Here is a 20,279-nt window from a genome sequence, read left to right on the forward strand (position 1 = left end):
CCACACGAACATTAACAAAAAGTCTTAATGAGACTCTTCCGACAGAGCAATGTGCCATGTGTGGAACTCTTTAAGCTTAGCTCAACACAGTAGAGAAAGGAGGCGCTAACTTGTGGCACTACTTTGTTTTAATTACTGTGTTAAACTGACATGGAGGAAAACACCAGATTAGAAAGAAAAAACTGCCCAGCCGTCCTCCACCTACAGTTGTTTTATATACTTTGACAATGGTACAGCAGAGGTTACCAATAGGTAAACGTGTAGCACCAGCACATCATAACGTTATATATAAAATATATTGATTTTAAGTATTACCACTAATTTTAAATCATGGAGGCAGAAACGGGCCTCTTGAACTTTCTAAATTCCAGTCCGGTTACTGAAAGTATGATAGCTGTGTGTGAGTGATTGCCATGGATGCCTACATAAAGTTCTTGGTTTAGACTCAAAGAACTAAATAGCCGAGGATATGAATGTTTAAATACAGACCACCGTCAGACTGGGAACACACCCATACATAAATAAAATGTGACCTTTTGTGTTTTTTAATCATTTACCTCCTAATGTACTCAAAACCCACTCATGTTTCCAATAGGCTGCTTGTGGGCCCACAAGTCATTCCCACTTTGAAGTATTTTGGACCCGGATTCATTTAATTATACATTAAGATGCATCCATAATATTGATGGAGTGGAATGACAGCCATGGCACTACAAAGGGTCTCTCCCCAGGTCCGAGAGAAACATGTGGGGTTTAACTAATAGCTGTGAATGCACTAACTCCAGGTTCATGTTTCACTGAATTGAGGCCATTCTTCTTCATTAAAGTGGCCTGCATTGTACCCCAAACAAACCACATTCCAGCGAACGGGAAGCTTAAACATCTGAAGTTTTATCGTTTTTAATATTGAACAAAACAAAGATTCTGATTGTGCCTGTCACAGTAAAGGGTTTTGTAGCCATAAACGTGCTGGAACAGTGATCTCTCTTCACTACTTTGCACTTGGGTTTTCTCATTGGAATTTTTGCATAAATCTTACACCAACTTGGGCATTTTGGTCAAACAAATCAATGGAGTTAAGAGTCTGAAAACACCAAGGTTTGAGTCTTTTCCCAGTGCCTACCCACAGCCAAGTAAATGTACTGGGACAGAACTCCCCTTCAGTCGGCTCAGTGTGGCTGACGGGTGGGCCTTGATGGGTACAAGCGCTGCCCTTGGCCTGCCGGGCACAGCAGGCCCTGACACAGGCTCTCCTCAGTATAAAAGTCCCTCGTCAGCCCTCATGGCAGCAGACCAGCTGAATTCCCTCAGATTACAGAAATATTTGGACAAACCTCCATATTAATCTAAGTCCTCGTCTTATTCATTTTTTCCTCTCTGAAAGAAGGAGTGCAAAACATTGTGTCTTTATCTGTTAATCAGACCAGCCTGTAGTTTAGCATGTTTTATATCCCGCCTCTGCGATGTTTATTTCTTTCTTTCAGCAGTTCTCCTATGGTCGAGGAATGACTATGTACTAAATGATTTTTACTGTTATTGCAAGTCATGCAGCCTACAGTCGCAGAGCAGCCTACAGAATTCAAACTATGCTGTTGGACTATAATTCCCCTCCATTGTTCCTCTGTGACTTGGCTGCCATAGAGATGGACTAGGCAAATAGCGAGGGAGCAAGAGAGAGACTGAACAGGAATAAGGGGGGATTTGAGGTGCTTTGAAATGGCCATTGTCCTTAATAGCAAGGCCTTTTTATGAATGACTGATTTACTTTAGAGGAGCATGGCATCTGGTTTGTGTTTGACTTGCATCTTGTTTTGGGAATGTGAACCCCCTCACCTCCAAACTCTCTGTGTTAACGTGGGCAAGATCCTCCTCTGTGAGCATGCATGCGCTCGTGGACAAACATGTGGCTGTTAGAGATACGCGAACTCTCGGCTGTCATCCTGCCTTTTTACATAAGAAGTCTTTCATGTGCGCTCTTGGGTAATCTGCTACTTTTCAGTCACAGCTGATAAATGTATAGACTGCCGCTCCTGAACGAACACGACTTAAGCCAGATGCAGACCATTGATGAAATGAAAATGTGGTCCAATCACAACCAGACAAGACTTTTGTTGCCTTCATACCTCTGTTTTCTTTTTTTTTTCTCTCGCTCTCTCTTCAGACTTTCACCTCTTAACCCCTGTGTGTGGGTAGCCTCAGGTTGCTGAGGTTAGGTTAAACAAGCCACCATCAAAGCCATAACACCACTCAGGTCGGAGGAGGGTCAGGACGCAGCAGTGTGTGGTTTGAGGCCCTAACAAGAGGGCACAACTGCCAACCAGCCAAATACTGCTGCCCTGCATGGTTACACAAGCAGCAACTCTATTATGTTCAGCTTTACTCGATGCACAAAGCACAGCTGTCTGTATAGACATACCAAATTACCGAGCAATGCTGCATGTGTTGTAGGAAAGCAAGTAAAAGAGCTGTTTTTCTACAAGTAGGAGAAAAAAATACCCTCATGAAAGCAAAGATTAGTACGGTGTTGAGGTGTGCTAAAAGTGTTGATTGCCATTAATCTGAAAATTGCACATCTTTTATGTATCTGGCAGCTGTGCATCTGAAAACTCCATAGTGGCCTTTTTGTTTCAGTCCTTTTGAACTCCTAGGCATGCTGCGTTCCTCCCATCCATGCCCAATATTTCTTCCCCCAGCTTAACCATGATGAGTACAGTAAGGGCTCATTTAAAGGGTCATTAGAGCTAATCCTTCAAAACAATGAGGAAGGAGAAACAATGTGCTCCCTAGTCCTCTGACTCTGTCCAGTAATAAAGACCTCTTGTTTGCTCCACAGATGTATAGAAGTTGCCTGTTCTGCTGATATCACGCTACATGACATAAATAAATGAGTCATTCAAAATGAAAGGCTTGCGAAAATGACATGAAAATGATCTGCGAGGGATCGTGAAATTGGAAACATGAATTTGAACTCTGGAGGCAAAAAAGAATCAGTGATGATAACAGAAGATGGATTTGGAAGACTAATAATAACTTTCACATTTCAGAAGTCATTCATATTGTTTTGTGTATTTAAAGTGTACAAAGTGCCTAATTTATGCCGATCCCTGAATGTGCCTGAAGCCATTAACTCTGTGTAACACTTTGTAAAGCTTTTGTACAAAACAAAATACACACACACACGTGTGTTTGTACACACACAACTAATGGAGTTCATTCTGACATCTAGCGGTAGTTAAATAGGTGTTTAAACTATCCTGTCTGTAAAGCTTAGACACACTTTCAAATCTGGAGCAGATGTTTTTATTATACATTTTAAATAGAGCATATTAAACTATAAAGCATACCGTGCTGCTCTAGAGCGCTCACAGGATGTATTCTATATTTAAAACAAGCCAAATTAAATCTTCATGTAGAGTGGACCTGTCTGAGGCAGAAATTGCTGCAGGGCTACTTGTTTTATTCTGATAAAAGCACCACGATGTGGTGCATGGAAGGAATATCTCCTAAGCATCCTTGGGCAAATTACATTTTTAATTCAAATAAAATCACTTTTTTGCCTCTCTCTCACTCTTGCTCAGTGAATTGGAAACTTTCTGCATGAACTAAAGGTCACAATATAGCCTGCCATCTTTGCTTTATAAACAGCAGTTGCTTATCTCGACACTCTGACATGTCCTGTCACTCAGCTGCTCATTTCCTCTAGAGGCTTTACGCTCCATATGTCACATTAACATGAGGAAGTCAGGGCACTGAGGATATGATGCCAGCATATACTTGGGTTTTCTTTGATGATGGGTCACTTTGAGAAGGATGATCGAATGACTCAAGACCTGTAGAAGTCCTTTTGCTCCTAAGTGAACCTCAGATGGCCTAGTGAGCAAAGTGGATCAGGTGAAATGGACTACGAGCGGTAGTCCAGAAAAAGGGGAGGGGGCCTGCATAATAACAGCCCTCATTCTATTGGGGGGTTTTGTGTGGCGCTTTATTAGCCCTGCGGTCTCAGTCATTTCAGACAGAATAGCTATTGACTCCACTGTAGATCAGCACCACAAGGTTTGCATCAGACACCACAATGAACCTTCTTGTCTGTTTTGTCTAAGATGCAAGAAGAGGCCATTGCTTGGAATCGTTGGCATGTAAAATTGAATTTGCGCTGGGTGCTAACATTACACTCGCTGGCCGACTGGCTTACAGCTGATGTCAGGTCTTCCGCAGCTCTGATAGAAACAGAGACTTGAGCTTTGTCTAGATATGGGTTATGTGTCTTGTATATGGGAAGCGTTCCCAATTTGTGTAGGAGGACTTGGATCCACACGGCAGAAGAGTGTGTTTTTTGTGGGATAAAGGCTCGTCTATGAGTTTCTGCGTGTCACCATGTGTTTGTAAAGTAGTTTGTGTTGTGTGTGTAGCTCACTGCAAGGTTCTGTGCACTCTGCCACCTCGCACCAGAGGGGTGTTTGTCCAAACGGCGCCAGTGTTTGCACAGGGCTGTCACGATGACTGGGCTGGCTGGCTAGTCCAGACACAGCTTGTCTGAAACCCAGTACACCAAAGTACTCTTAAAGCTCTGTCTGAAGCTCTGCTTATCATATCTAACATCAAACTGGAGAAGCAGCTGAAATAAACAGCGTAGTAGAGCAGGGTCAACACTGGGAGGTGTTGGGTGTTTGAGATGATTTGCATCTATCTGATACACGACTAGAGTAGGTGTTTTAATTTCCTGATGCAAATTACCAAAGGAATCTTTACCGTCCTCGACTACCATCCGAACAACGCAGGTTAGTTCATTCTGGACTGTGCGATAGATCAAAATCATCAAGATACAAATCATTTATTAGGGTTGTTACTCTCTGCTGATTCGGACAGGCCTTTTGTGGAAATGATGGTAAGGGCGGAGCCACCCAGTGGGGTTTGGCTGGGCTCAGGTGTCATAGACCTGCCATTTGTTTTCAGGCCATTAATCCGGAATAGGGAGCAGTGTGGTGCCACTCAGTGGGACTGCTGTCCGCAAGGCACTTTTTCACAGGTGGTGATGAGGTTCTCATTATTACTGCATCACGGTTCATCTCACAGGCAGAAGCCATTCTTTCACATATATTTTATATATATTCGAAGGCATCTTTGAATTCTTATTACATTTTAACTTTAATTTGTAGCACAACACTACCGGTATAATGTTTTGAATTTCTTTAGACTGGCTTTTCATTGGTACAGGAATAAAATCTGAGCTCAGGTTTGTACTAGTATACATTTTACTTTACTGATCACTGGAATTTAGTCGGAGCATTCAGCTATGATGACTGTTATAGTGAGCAAGAGGCTGCCAAGTGATGACTCAGTGGTCATCTGTGATTCCCGACAGTGGCGTTGCAGTTAATGTAGTGGAACCCTCTCCCCGCCTCCAGTGTCTTTTTTTCTCCCCCCACTGGCCCTGTGTCATGCTTGACTCACCAGGGGGTGACTTTTGAGTGGCAGGTAAAAGGGGGGCCACAATTGGCTCATGCAGGCAAGTGGTTCTGGGTGTGCAGCCAATGGCCTAATCTCATCACAGTTAGCTAAACAGCAGCTGTCCAGTAGGGATGGAGACTTTCCGTGCACGAGTGTGTTCTCTGACACGGTAGAAGAGTGGAAAACCAGGAAACGATAGAGAGATAAAGAGAAAACTGTAAAAGTAGGGGACTCGCGGGATTCTCTGAGGTGAGATCTGTGTTTCTAGATCTTCAGTTTATTTGTTTTTGTTTAACTTTGACAGAGTTGAGTATTTTCTTTTCTTTCAGATCAGGGAGTTGAGGTTGAGGGATTTTTGTGTTCAGTATTAATGGAGTTTCCATCTGCACACAGCATATATTTGAACTGCTGAATAAGTTTTCCTTGCTGGACCGTTAAGGGCTAAAGCCAATCTGTTTTGGCTTCCCTGTTTATGGATAAACTGTTCTGTTTGAGTGTGATTTGTGACCATCTGCACAGAAGTTACCTGAAGTAAATGTGCTTAAATGTTCCAACAGGGATTCTGGCTTTCTGCAGGTGCAATGCAGTTTTCTCTTCCACTACTGCAAAACTGACCCTAAAGTTTCACCTCCCACCATGCTTATTGTTGTAATGTCTCCATACATTTTCCCCTCTTGTCTCCCCACAGTCCATCACTGCTGCAAGAGCTGCACAAGAGTGAGTGAGCGGCCCGGCTGGTTCTCTTCCTCCCCTTCTCTCCATTAATCTCCTCCATCTACCCATCCTCTGGCCTGTTGTTTCAGTCACCATGCTGATTCACTGGCTGTCCTGGTTGGCCCTCCTGTCGCTGGATTGGGCTCCAGGCAGCTGGGCCTTCACCACCACCAGGGCTCAGGGCCTCAGAGGTCGCATTCAGAGAGACCGCAGAAACATCCGGCCCAACATCATCCTCATCATGACTGACGACCAGGATGTTGAGTTGGGTAAGGCTGCCTGGCAGAAACCCCTGGTCTTCCTGGAAATTTTCATTTGGCTTCAATTTTTTTCCCTATTTAAAAGAAAAAGTGCACAGTTTATCTAAAATTCAGTGTTTTTCCCAGTCTTCAATCCTCTCTGTTCTAATGTGTTTCTTTGTCTTTGTGGTGATTTGCATCAGGACTTCTGTAGTCTTTCTTGGCACATTAAATATTAAGTAGAGGCCATAAGCCACACCGGAATGGCCATCTGGTCTCTCGTGTGCTGAATTGTAATTATTTGCCTTTCAGAGCACTGAATCACAGATTAAGTAAATACGAGTGAAAAACAGTATTTGCGTGTGTTTAATAAGATTTCACTGTAACTGTACAGCACTGATCACGTTACCTCGCCCTCCAGGTTCTCTACAGGTAATGAATAAAACCCGCAAGATCATGGAGGATGGTGGCACTTCTTTCACCAATGCCTTTGTCACCACACCCATGTGCTGCCCGTCACGTTCTTCCATGCTGACGGGCAAGTACGTCCACAACCACAACACCTACACCAACAATGAGAACTGTTCCTCCCCTTCCTGGCAAGCTCAGCATGAGCCGCGCTCCTTTGCAGTCTACCTCAATGAAACTGGCTATAGAACAGGTTTGTGAATGCACACTCACACAAATATAATTGAGGACTCTTTATTTCATGCCTGTGGTGTTCTCTTATTATTTATTTATGGAAAATGGCAGTTTTGATAGTGACGATGGTCCACCTGTATGAGGTTCTCGGTTCTGATTAACAGAGTGTCAGTCACTACTAGCTCTAATCTCCTCCTGGCAACGCCATTCATATGTTAGTCAATGCAAATTTATACAGTAAGCTAGACTCCACAAACCTGCCTGCCTGCCTGGCTGTCTGCTGTGAGAAATGCAAACACGTTGAGCGTGCCAGGTCGATGTCGTGTCTCGTCAGACACTGTCTGCCTGAGTGATGGGCAGGCGTTGAACTGGGCAGCTCAGTGGGGTCCTGTGGGCTGCAGCTCGACTTGTGGTTTTGGAGTCGTTGCGTTAGTCTGCAATTAGCCGTCTCTGGGACAGCCTGGCTTCCTGCCCAGCCTATCCGAGAATGTTGTCAGAGAATCCAGGGAAAAGGAGACAAGCAAAAATGTTAAACATCACATAAGCGCAGATAAAGTCGCACAGTCACACAATTATGTTTTTTTGTTTTGTTTTTTTACAGGCATCGCCTTAAGGAAGCAGTGCTTGTAAAGACTGCATATATAAAGAAACTGCATATTAAAAGAGGCCCATCTCTCCCTTCTTTCTCTCATCTTTTCTTCTGCAGCCTTCTTCGGCAAGTACCTCAATGAGTACAATGGCAGCTACATCCCACCTGGGTGGCGCGAATGGGTTGGATTGATCAAAAATTCCCGCTTCTATAATTATACTGTCTGTCGGAATGGTTACAAGGAGAAACATGGTGCTGATTATGCCAAGGTATGTGTTCTCATAATTCATACGAAAAGGCTCTATTAGCTCAGTCCCTAATTTGTTTTGCCGTTATGACTTAATATTAAGACTTCACATGACAAATTGCAGGTTCCACTCGCTTATAAATACAGACAGTGAAGCAGCTTATGGCTGTGTGGTGATTCAGGATGGCAGGAATTCTCTCTTGAGGATTAAAGGGAACGAGCTGAGTTGACGCCTCCTCTTTCTGCAGCATCCTTTTATTATGATGCACCTTTCCTCAATATTTAGACGCTATAAAACTGGTGCATCTTTATGAGAAGCCAACTTGACAACTTGTGACAAAAACCGACCTGCACTTGTTTTTGTCTCTCACTCTTATTCTTCCTCTTTGTGTCTCACTATCAAGTTTTGCAGAATGACTTTGTGCTGTAACACCACTGTTTGCTACTGCTGGGGGATGACTGTGGTTACACTGTCTTTTTGTAGCTCTAGATGGCATCGGTCATCAATCTTCCCCAAATGTTTTTGTAAGAGCTGTCAGTTTGTTTTCGCAAGTCCGTGCCAATATCTCCCTAGGTTGCACAGTGCTGGATATACAAGAAATCCATGTGGCGGGCTGGCCTATGAGATGGGCAAACAAATGTTTGGATTGCTACTTCTCTGCCAACTTGGACCAAGGTGTAAAATTACCCACAGGCTTGGGCCGGTGTGTTTACATGACACGGACTTGGTCAGCAGATTGTGGTTTACAACCAAATGGACACAATATTTTCTGTTTACTGCCAAAGCCCATCAACCTGCTGCCACCAGGACAACCGCAGTTCTTTAGGTTTGGATGGGGTGAGAAGGTCAGAGTATCTGTGCAGAGTGCATCTTGCACATCATGACACTGATTAAGCTACAGACCCTGTGTGATTTCATCCAGTTAGGTCCTGTTTGATTTTTCTTCTGTAGGAGGATGAGTTAATTGAGGTTAAGGGTTTTGTCAAACACTCTTGAGTGAGATTTAGTTTCAGAATATCATCCATCAATATCAAATCCCACGACAGTAGAGCAACAACTCTAACAGCTGTGATATTATAAAGTGTCTCACTGCTAATTTGACAGATGTGCAATCTTGTAACTTTGAAAAAACAATAAATGTTGTAAATGTAAACCTATAAAACACTGGTGCATTGGCTGTCCTGTAGGTCATTTAAAAACTTATGAGGATTACAAATTAAATAGATGAACGATTTGGGAAAATGAAACCATGTACTAATGGGGTGCCGTTGGGTGAGTGCCACTTACTATTACCAATCAGCTCCAAAAGGGAAAAGTGATATTCTTCACCTCCCTGACTATTTTATAGTCACTGGCCAGGCATTTCCCACGACACTGTCACTTCCTTCTGACCTGCCAGAGCTCTCAGCAGCAGTGGCTCAGATTTGGGAGCTGGCAAAATAAAGTGCACGGTGGTGCTTTGCCATGTGCACATAATCATCGGCCTCCACGGGCATGTACAGCCGCCAGGCCATTAAAGCTGGTCTAGCTGTAAAACCTATTAATAGAGACAAGATGAATCAGCCAAACCCACTTCTGACATTTCAAGGAAATCACCCGTTACCCTTTGATTCTCAGCCTGGCACTCCCTTTCATTTGTTGTATGCCAGGCAGCAACAACAGGTACAATGGTTGGTCTTCTCTTGGAAACTTGGCGAATGCTACTGTAATTTCAGTTCAAGGTGGGACTGCTGTACAGTGTTGTGACAATTTCACATTTCCTGTGTCTAAGCTCTTCACATTCATCCAGTTGTTCTCTCTTTGCCTGTGGTGTTTAATTTAGAGAAACACAGCATTTGGCATCTTGAGAACTGTTGTTGGCGCTTGAGTCTACTTTCTGGTTTGATCCCTGGTTGCTCCGGTCTGTATGCCAAATATCCTTGGGCAAGATACTAACCTCAAGTTGCTCTCCCATGCATCCATCAGAGTATAAATGTGTGTAAATGTCAGATAGAAGAAGCATAGAAAAGGTGCTTGTATGAATGGTGTGAATGGGTGAATGAGGCAAATTGTATAAAGCGCTTTGAGTTCTTAGGTAGAGGAGAAAAGCGCTGTATAATAACCAGTCCATTTACCATTTATATTACCCAAAGCCAATATCTCAGTTTCTTAAAAGATATTTTGATGTCACTTTGTGTGAAAAAGACAAAAGGAAGCAGGGAGATGTAGCAGAAAGTGAGCGAAATAAAATGAAGTTAGCAGAAAGCAAATTTATCACAACATGCTATTTAAAAGGGCCTGGCCCCTCGCCATCAAGTGGTGTCACATTCAATAGTGCAGAGATTCACTGATGAGGCAACTGCCCACATACTGTATACACATACGCACACTCATTTACACACACACACAGGCAAGCTGCCAGCTGTTGACTCGACAGATTGGTACCGTAGTGTACTCAATGGCCCCACTTCATATCCCCAATGGCCCCTCTCAATTTATTTGAAAGTGACTAGACGAAGGCAAGCAACATGTCACGGTGATTGGACTGCAAATGAGTTATGAAAGCATGTGTTGTGTAATTTATGTTCTTTTTTTTTTTGGTGTATATTTTCCCTCAGTTCCATATTTATTTCTAGGTTTTTTCTTTTAGACTTTTCGCCCTTTTAACGGGCCTTATTTTTGCTCTTCTTTCAAAGGACTATTTCACTGACCTAATCACCAACGACAGCATCAGCTTCTTCCGCATGTCCAAGAAGATGTACCCGCACCGTCCCGTGATGATGGTCGTCAGTCACGCTGCTCCTCACGGCCCAGAAGACTCGGCGCCACAGTATGCCGAATTCTTCCCGAATGCTTCGCAGCACATGTAAGCAATACTGAGGCTCACATTATCATACATGCTCAAACATATACACTAATCAGGGTTTTGACACAGGAATTGTAGCCTTAGAGAAGAATGAAAAATGAGTGTTTAGGGCCCAGATTTTGATTTCAGCCTTTGTCTCATTAACAGCTAAATTGACTTTTTGCGATTTGGTTTGCCTAACATTATTACAGTAAGTATGCACCCCAATCCCCACGAGATGACAGGTTGCTCTGAAGCCGCTGGGGGCGACGACTTGGCAAGCGTGAAATCAAAATGATTTATCATCCAAGAGTAGCTGAGGCACATACCATAGGGAAGATCGGGAATGGTTTTTTAACGTAGCACTGTGCTCTATGCCAAACCCACACCAGCCTCCAGCAGCTCTCATTGAGTTAAGGCAGCGCTGCAGTACTTTGGGTTGTTTCACTGGCACCAAGCCCTACTGCCTCACTGCACGGCTCAATGTGTGGAGGCATGGTGTTTTAGAGAATTAGATTTGGACTTGAAGACTCAATACTCCCTTTTCTTTATGTTTCCCAGAGGTTTTAGTGTTCCTGCCTCTCACTTTCTGTCACACTTAACTTTGTCATCTATTTATACTACCCCTCTGTCTCTCTATCTGTATATCTCTGTTTCTATCACTCTGTTTACCTCTCCCTCCTTGTTTCCCAGTGTCATCTCCTTCTCTCTTTCCAGCTCGCTCTGCTTACCCCTTCCTCCCCGCCTGTGCAATTCGCAAAGGACTTCCTGACCCCGTCCATATCAATCAGCAGTTTCGCCCTGGAGCTCCTAGGACCAGAGGAATGCATTGTGCGCTCTGGAACACCCTTTGTGACATTATTAATTTATTTTTAGCTTGAGTCTCCGGGTGAAGGGGGTGGAGCTGGGGCCCACGAGTGACTAAAGGGGTTGCCCCAGTTATTGTGTGTGTGTTTGTGTAGATTAAGTGGTGAGATTACTAAGGAGAGCCCAGGTGGTTGGCATGGTTGGGTGTTTGTTTGACTATAAACTTTCATAACAGCTATGGGAACACTTTTTTTCCGATGTTCAAAAATTTCTTTTTATAGATGGGGATATTCTTGACACTGTTCCATTTTAAATTGGATTATGGAAAGATGACTTTGTAGTAGATGCCATCTACAGCTAGTGTGTTATGCACAGAGATGGAAAGAGACCGCGTGGCAGTTAAGGAGGAGCCGCTTCATAAATCAAAACAAGCGTCTGTGCTTTTGACAGCACCAATAGCTGGGGATGGTTTGATGTTAATGTCATTAACATTCCTCAGGTGCTTTTACTCTCTCTCTCAGATGCGAACTATGTTCCCGACCTATTTTAAACACCGTAGATTTGGTGCGGTTTGTCAATGGCATGTCTTTCCCTGCAGGAGTGATAGATGCTATTCTGGCCATAGATTAAAAACTTGCTTTATGGAAACTCTCTCATCTTCAAGCGTGCCTCCTAACGTTTTAAGGTTAGGAGGCATTTTAGGGTGCATGGAGTGCTCCTGTAAGCCGAGGATAATGTAGACAATAAGGTAGACCTGCACTATATGCAACAGTATGCAGGTGTGACCTCTGCTACGGACTGGCGTCTTTCCACTGACATCTACATTCCTGGTTCCCTGGTGCTCAGCGCCCCCATACCTTGGTGGCCCATTGCCCAGAAACAGGTCCCTTTGTGGGTCTTATTAGACCGCCTGCTAAGTGGGTGAAGAGTTCACCCTTCTCACAAAGCAGTCCTGAGGAGACGAGGACAGAAGGCAGCTCAGTCACTGAGGGCAAAGTAGCTCCCAAAGCAAGTCTTCATTAAGTACGCAGATTTTGAGGCTTGGGCTGTTTATTCAGGGGTAGAAGCTGCTCATTTATAAAGTGGATTACTTAAAGCTGAAGGGACACAACTTCACTGCTACTGAGATTCTGTGGGTTTCTACGTACATTATATATACTTAGTGTATATAATTTGTGTGCTATTTTGCTTTCAACTGCAGAAGATTTGCACAACATCAGATGTTCCGCTTCCCTTTACTGCAAGCAGGGGAACACTTTCCTTCAGCTGAACACAAACTTGACAAACGCATGCACTTTTCTCTCTGTCTTGCCTTTGTCCAGTCTTGTAATTCCCCAATTTCAAATGAGCATGACTTCTTTGCTTTTTTAGACCAGAAGTTGTTGCAAACCCGACTTTTGGACCTATTATTTTCTTAAGCATGTGCCAACCCTCAAATGACTCGTCTTTGCCAGGAGTGTAGTGAAGCGAGGAGACTTGTGTCTGTGTGAGGAGGAGAGATCTGGTCTGAGAGAGGTGTGGAAAAACAGTCAAGGTGCTGGGTGCAAAGTATTAAGACATTTTCCCCCAGCAAACTGAGCGGCTATTGATGCTTGTCAAGCACAGTGGACAACTGTGACACCTGCTGCTGAGCAGAGGTTTGTGAAAAGTAGCAGACAGGTGTTTTTGGCATCTTAAATGTTTTCCCCTTGGCTGTTAGGCGCTCTGATGTGGACACGTCCAAAATGTTTTTCGGACTTCTACGCGAGTTAAACGGCAACACAATGAAACCCAAATAATGCATTTTTTTTTCATACCCGTCTCCTTTCTCCTTTCCTTTTGCCCTTTCAGCACCCCGAGCTACAACTATGCCCCGAATATGGACAAACATTGGATCATGCAGTACACGGGCCCCATGAAACCGATCCACATGGAGTTCACCAACTTCCTGCATCGGAAAAGGCTACAGACGCTTATGTCTGTGGATGATTCAGTACAGAAGGTATGAGTAATTATTAATGGATATGTAGTTACTGTAAATAATTGAGTAATCTACCATGGATCATTTTACTGATGCTTTTTTTTCACACAGATTTATGACATGTTGGAGGAAACTGGCGAACTGGACAACACTTACATCATTTATACAGCAGACCATGGATACCACATTGGTCAGTTCGGGTTGGTCAAGGGCAAGTCAATGCCTTATGATTTTGATATCCGTGTACCGTTTTTCATGAGAGGACCGAATGTGGAGCCTGGGGCAGTGTAAGTAACTACGCACATTTTTCTGTTACTATAAAAACATTCAGTAAGTCTTTGCTGCACTCTTGTTGTCTTTTTTGAGTAAACTTCAGTTTTATCACTTGAAACTTAACGTCTTTCATGCCTGTACTGTTCCAGAAACCCTCATCTGGTGCTAAACATTGACCTGGCTCCCACATTTCTCCACATTGCTGGACTGGAGATCCCTCCAGACATGGATGGAAAGCCCATCCTTAAATTGCTGGAACAGGAACGGACTGGCAACAGGTTTGTGTGGATCCATTATGCCATGCTGTAATGGATACTATGTACATGTAATTCCACAGCGTGCATATGTGCAACAACTCTGTCTATTGACTTCTATTGAGCAAATGCAAATTTCCATAGCCAAACTGATGGCTTTTGCTCCAGCTGGGCAGAGTGGGTTTGGGGCAATTTGGCAGATTTTCCTTGGCTGTGGGACTTTGGCTGGGAAACACTGAGTTTCTTCTTTATGAGGTTTCCTGTAGAATTTGTTTGCAAACTGAATCATTTTTTGTCTCCAGCAAACCCACTGTACTAACCGTGTATAAAAGGAATGCAAGATTATTGTGCCTTGCACTATTTATAATAAATCTGCATGAAAATGTTTTTACAGAAAAACTTAGCACAATCCCTTTAATACTAAAAGAGCATTACGCCCGCAAGGTCCTGTTCTTGCTGTGATCAACTTCCATAATTCTGACTAGCTTTGTTCCCACCGTGCTGTGGCTGATAGTGAGTGCATAGGCCATATGAAGCTTATAAACTTTGTATGTTTTGTTTTCCCAGATTCAAACCAAACCGGAAACCCAAAGTCTGGAGAGACACATTCCTTGTGGAGCGAGGGTAAACCGGCTTTCTTTATTCCCTTTCCACACCACAAACACATCCGTGTCACTGTGTGTCACATAAACCTGATGAAAACATTTAAATGAACCCGAAATGTGCAGGGCTCGGTGCGTGTTCCCTTTTCGAGCAACGCATCTGCTTTTCCCGGTTATTTGTTATCTGATAGACATTTCCTGACCACATTCGGCTTGGACGGCAGTGATGGTGTAACCAATTGAAAGTGTTGTAAGTTGTTTGGCGAAGCTAAAATTCCTGGAAAATTATGACAGTTCACGCAAGGGGCGCTGACACATGTAACCAGGTCATTTAGGGGGTAAAAAAGAAAAGAAAAGCTATCGAGTCTTTGTCTCCTCGGAGGGGAGGGGGGGCTTGCATATATTAAGTACACAATCCTAGATCATAGTCCTAAACTTGACTTAGCTTGCATCGATGGAGACAGGAGGAAGATACATTTCAGTAACATGGGAGGACTAGACATACGCAAAATAAACAAAGGCTAGCCAAGCTCAGGATGATGTTACCTGAGGAATAGCTGGAAGCCTCACACTCAATCCACTCACAGGACATGTCACCAGCTTTCCCAGTGTGGAATGCAGGAGCCACACTGCAGAAAACACTTGACTATTTCCCCAAGGCTGTTTTCTGATTCCATCCAGTGTGTGTCCTTTCACAAACCCTGTCAGTTCTTTATTTAACCTCCTCTGCCACAAGATATATGTCGCAGAAAATGATACCTCCAAGCTGTCAGTCCACTTTTGTTCAATGAACATGCTTCGCTGTGCTAACGCCAGAGGTACACTGACAGAAACATGACAACCGAGGAGAGAAATAATCCCGTCAAGCTCGACTTTATGATATACAGTTGCCCGAGGGTTAAAAAAAACATAGGTTGAAGAAACAAGAAAAGAAAGCCATGAGGGCACTCGTATGAAAACGAAAGGCAAGAGAACAATCGCTGGCTGAAGGCAGATTCTGCTGGCAGCACAGTCTAACTGTGTAGAAGGAGAAAAATTAAAATGAAAAATATTGTATATTACATTGTCACATTCTTCTTTACAGCTGCTGTTACTGCTACATCACCGCTATCATTTCTCACACGTTATCAAGAGAATAAAAGAAGCTTTTGTTAGCTTTACTGCTGCTCATGTCGGCCAGCAGCCTGCTGACTTTTAAATCTGTTTCTCAGTTAAATTCTAAACTTTTTTTAAATGACGTCCACAGGTCCACTTTTCTTCAAGTGATAAGATTAGCCTCCATTAACTTGACTCTATTGACACAAATACAGTAGTTGAAGTTTTATCTGCAGTTCCTGCACCAGTCATGTGATATGTTGTCTGATTTAATAACCTCACATGACCTTACAGTACTACATCTGAGCCTGTGAAATGCTGAATGACAGCTGGGACTGACTGCGTTGTTTAAAATTCCATCTACGTAATGCAGCAATCAGGGAGGGTCTTTAACAACTGTTTGCTCTTTAATCACTCTTGGCTGAAGGCAAGATACGTCAGCCAAGCTAGCGTGTGAACATTGGCTGGTTCCAGCCAAAGAAGACGGCAACAAAAAATTGAACACTGCAGTGGCCCTCTTGTGTAAGGGGACAGGCTGTTCTGTGCCTCACTGGCATCTTCGTTCTGTCTGTGACTGCTGTGGCTAGTCGAGGTATAATGGAAGAGGAAGGACAGTGGTGTTGGCATGGCCGTAGCAGAGACTTAGCCAGTGTTTGTGGTGGTGGTTGTAAAAGAAAAGGGGACAGGGCAGTTGAATTTGACGCCATTTGACGTCACTCACTACTTGATATGGTTTTGCTTTCCTTGTTTTGTCGTGTAGGAAGATCCTGAGAAAAAAGGACGACTCAGCGAGTACTCAACACAGCAACAGTCTCCCCAAGTACAAGAAGGTCAGAGAGACTTGCCAGCAGGCTGAATTCCAGACCCCGTGTGAACAGCCCGGACAGGTAAAGGAGAAACACCCATTTGCACACAAGCGCTTTTTTTTTTCTGCAACCTTTTGAGCACATGAGTGCCCTGATATATCCACTAAAGAAGGCCGATGCAATTATTTTGAAGTGACCTCTTAGCTGCCTTTTGAACTGTTCTACAAAGCCACAACTGGTTTATAATTGGACCGCTTTACACCGTTTTGTGGTGCGCTAATTGGTACATCCCTTTGATCTATGCCCATGAATTTTCTGGCAGACCAACAGCCAAATAGTAGAGGTTGTGGCCCCGGAACAGACAGGCCAGAATAAGACAAATTATTACAAATGTCCTGTAGTATTCAATCACAGAGATTTATAAGGGTTTGGCTAATGCAGTCCAGATCCATCATAACAAACACCTCACAGTGTGTATAACAATGAGTTATTAACAGGAGCAATAGGCATCAGAGGTGTATACTGCATCATATAATACAAGTGAAAGCTCATCATATGTGCTCATAAGTACATCTAGTGTGTTGAAGTGATTGCAAGCAGAGATGGGCAGTAATACGTTACAAGTAACGTATTTTATCTTTTAACGAGTAAAGTAAGGGATTACTATTGCAAAAAGGTAATTAGATTACTGTTACTTTCCCGTAAGCACGCTGCGTTACTGCGTTACTAAAACCGTGATTTTTTTTTTTTTGCGAGAGTGTCTCATGACAATGACGTAAGTGAGTGCGACGTTCGTGGCAACAGCTGTGTGCAGATCAACAATGGATAATATATCGAGTGCAGGAGAGAGTATGAGCGTGCAGCGTTTAAAGCGTGGAAGTACTGACCTTACTTTAAGTTTGATTCCATAAAAAGTGACAAAAACATTAGCGTCCGCTGTTCACTGCGTGGGAAGAAAACTTTTTTTACAGTGAAAAAACCCCTAAACTTCCGTGCAAGCACCGAGTGCGCTACCAGGGAAATTCACAGACAAACTCGCGGATTCTTCCACTGACCGCTGCGGCACACCTGCACCAGGGAAAACAAAATAGAGCAACAGGACCGCTGAGTCTTTGATTTTATTTATTTTCTGCTGTGTTTCACTTGCATTTATTTGAAAGACTGAGTGTAAACACAAAAAAATATTTTATTTTATCTGCTGGAATGTGCAGAAAATAGGTTTAAATGTTAAACAAATTTCTTCCAGTCAGAGAATGATGCATATAATTTAATGTTTGCTTGATGCATAAAGTTAAAAGATTAAAACAAGTTTTAAAAATAGACTTTTTTATTTGATTACATTTTCTATGATGGATTATGCAGAAAAAGTAGAATTGGGCTGAAAGATCTATCGCTTTATCACCTATTCAGGTAGTAAATCATGTTTTTAAAAGGTAACTAAGTAACTAAGTAATTAATTACTTTTGAAAATAAGTAATCAGTAAAGTAAAAGGATTACTTTTGGGGGGAAGTAATTAGTTACTGATTACTTTTTTCAAGTAACTTGACCAACACTGATTGCAAGTAGCTTCTTATTAATGGTTTAACTATACCTTCATATAAGCAACCTGGAGGCCAGTAAAATGTTTCTTGCTCAAAGCAAACAAATGCTTTATCTCTCCTTTTCATCCATGCTAACAAATTTGATTACAGTTATCTTATTTTGTTATTATGCACAGTGGAAAATCTCAACATGGATCGGTCTCAGGATGAAATCCTGAAATTCTATATTATATTATTCTGCTTTTCTGCTGCTGCAGTGATACTCTTATACCTTTAAAGCCCTCGCAGGAGGGCGAGGGAGAAGGAGAAAGAAAGATGGAGATTGTTCTCGTCCTCCAGTGACAATACATCTCTCTCTCGCTCTCACGTCTTGTCTGATGCTGATATAACAGCCCTGTTTGGTCTGTAAGCTCTTCCAAAAGGAACCCAATCTGATTTATAGCCCTTTGTTTGGACCCTCGTTCCCACACTCAGCCCTCATCATCTATACCAAACTTTACTGATGTGTCTCTTTCGTTTACTCGAGACCCAACAAGCGGCACTACTCACAGCAATTAGCTTCAAAACTTTCTTTTCCCGGTGTGAATTCATGTTGGGAAATGGCGCGGGGGATGTCTGCGATTGTATGGACATGTATTTACACAATTACCCTAGTGACGCACATAGTATGGACATACCCAATGTGAAAACGATATGGCTCTCCGCTTTATTTTCCAGAAACCAGACAGACCCAATTCGCCTCATGTTTTAGTTTTGGTTGATCTTTCTCGCTGCTTTTGGATGCCGTTCTTTCCCACAGGCTATGATATGTCTGTTAGAAGCATGTGCTCATTTTCTTAAAGGTTTAGTTGTGAAATCTCAAATTGTGCTGTCATATCATTAACATCTAAGGCACTAATTAGCCATACCCAAAAAGAAATAAAATAAGATGTGTTCATTGCTGTTGCAAGGAAACTTTGGTTTATTTTTTTTTGCAAGCCTATCGTGCTACCAAAAGTAATTCTTTCTGCAGAAATGGCACTGCGTTGAGGAGATCACAGGGAAGTGGAGGATACAGAAGTGTAAAGGTGGTTCCAAAGAAGGCTCCAGGAAGAGAGCCCGCAGCCTAAAGCCCCGTGACAGTTACGACAAAAGGGAGAGGGCCTGCGACTGTGGAGACGCACAGTATAAACGATCCAAGACCGAACGCCGCTCCCACCGACAGTTTCCTTCCTCAACAAGCCGCCGTGAGTATACCCAAACCTGCTCTTTCTTCTTGTAATATAGAGGGACAGTGATTTAATTGAAACCATGGCAAAATGCATATACATGTGTGTCAGATTATTTCACTTCAAAAACAAGAGCTTTTGTTTTCTTAAAAAGTCCCATTAATGTCTGTCTCTCAGTACTAGAAAGAGAAATCTTTAAAGCCTCAAGTTTTTATTCCCGGCAATGGATTTTTTATGCTCTAGCGAGACCCATGCATGGAGAAAGCAAACATTGTTCAACAGGTCCTGGAATGTATGCTCTGGACGTGCCTTTGTGCATGCGTGGGCTGTTGGGGCTTTGTTATCAAATGGTCTGATGCCCTCTGATGTGTCTTGGAAATAGTACAACAATGGTATGAACATGTAATAAGCCTTAAAGATCCAGATAGGATATCCTACCAAAAATCAGTTGGTGTATTAGGATGCTGGCTTTTACTTCATTGCGATGTTGAAATGAGGTGGAAATGAGAGTAAAAAGAAATACATAGCATCCTTTTTTCTTTATAATAGGTTATCGCCCACGCTTCGTCCACACTCGACCTGCCAGGTCTCTGTCTGTGGAGTTTGAAGGTCAAATATATGATATTGACCTTCAGGCAGATGATCAGTCAGCTGTCCGTCCTCGTGTCATCTCCAAGCGTCACTACAACCCAGAGGAACCAGAATATGAGTTGGGGTCTGACGACGGTTCAGAGGAAATGCTGGCAGATGATACAAATGCAGTCGGATACCTGAACTCTGTGAAAGTTACCCACAAGTAAGCAATCAAATTTCCCCTCTCACTTACATTTCTCTGCGTCAATAAAGTAGAATACAGCAGGGTGGGTTTTTGCATCTTTTTTAGGTGTTACATCCTCGTGAACGACAGCGTCCACTGCGAGAGAGAAATCTACCAGTCCCCCCGAGCGTGGAAGGATCATAAGAGCTATGTGGACCAGGAGGTGAGTGTACGAGGTTCAATATGAGGCTCTTGGACATTTTTCTGGATA

The 20,279-nt window shown here is 43.0% G+C and overlaps 1 protein-coding gene across 4 annotated transcripts in view; it reads left to right on the top strand.

The window, feature by feature from the left end:
* Window positions 1-20,279, top strand: part of sulf1 (sulfatase 1) — a 75,608-nt gene that overhangs the window by 49,018 nt on the left and 6,311 nt on the right. For all 4 annotated transcript variants that reach the window (XM_014336158.2, XM_014336223.2, XM_014336232.2 and 1 more), the window contains 12 exons: window positions 6,137-6,431; window positions 6,823-7,062; window positions 7,750-7,901; window positions 10,556-10,725; window positions 13,342-13,492; window positions 13,583-13,758; window positions 13,894-14,022; window positions 14,566-14,622; window positions 16,456-16,582; window positions 19,056-19,269; window positions 19,801-20,047; window positions 20,135-20,231. In XM_014336158.2, coding sequence (XP_014191644.1) covers window positions 6,257-6,431; window positions 6,823-7,062; window positions 7,750-7,901; window positions 10,556-10,725; window positions 13,342-13,492; window positions 13,583-13,758; window positions 13,894-14,022; window positions 14,566-14,622; window positions 16,456-16,582; window positions 19,056-19,269; window positions 19,801-20,047; window positions 20,135-20,231 — 1,935 coding nt within the window. In that variant the 5' untranslated portion in view covers window positions 6,137-6,256. The remainder of the gene's footprint in view (window positions 1-6,136; window positions 6,432-6,822; window positions 7,063-7,749; window positions 7,902-10,555; window positions 10,726-13,341; window positions 13,493-13,582; window positions 13,759-13,893; window positions 14,023-14,565; window positions 14,623-16,455; window positions 16,583-19,055; window positions 19,270-19,800; window positions 20,048-20,134; window positions 20,232-20,279) is intronic.

This window comes from Haplochromis burtoni, unplaced genomic scaffold (assembly GCF_018398535.1).
Source record: "Haplochromis burtoni strain Fernald_Lab_line unplaced genomic scaffold, NCSU_Asbu1 Contig_1, whole genome shotgun sequence".
In the NCBI taxonomy this organism is placed as follows: Eukaryota; Metazoa; Chordata; class Actinopteri; order Cichliformes; family Cichlidae; genus Haplochromis; species Haplochromis burtoni.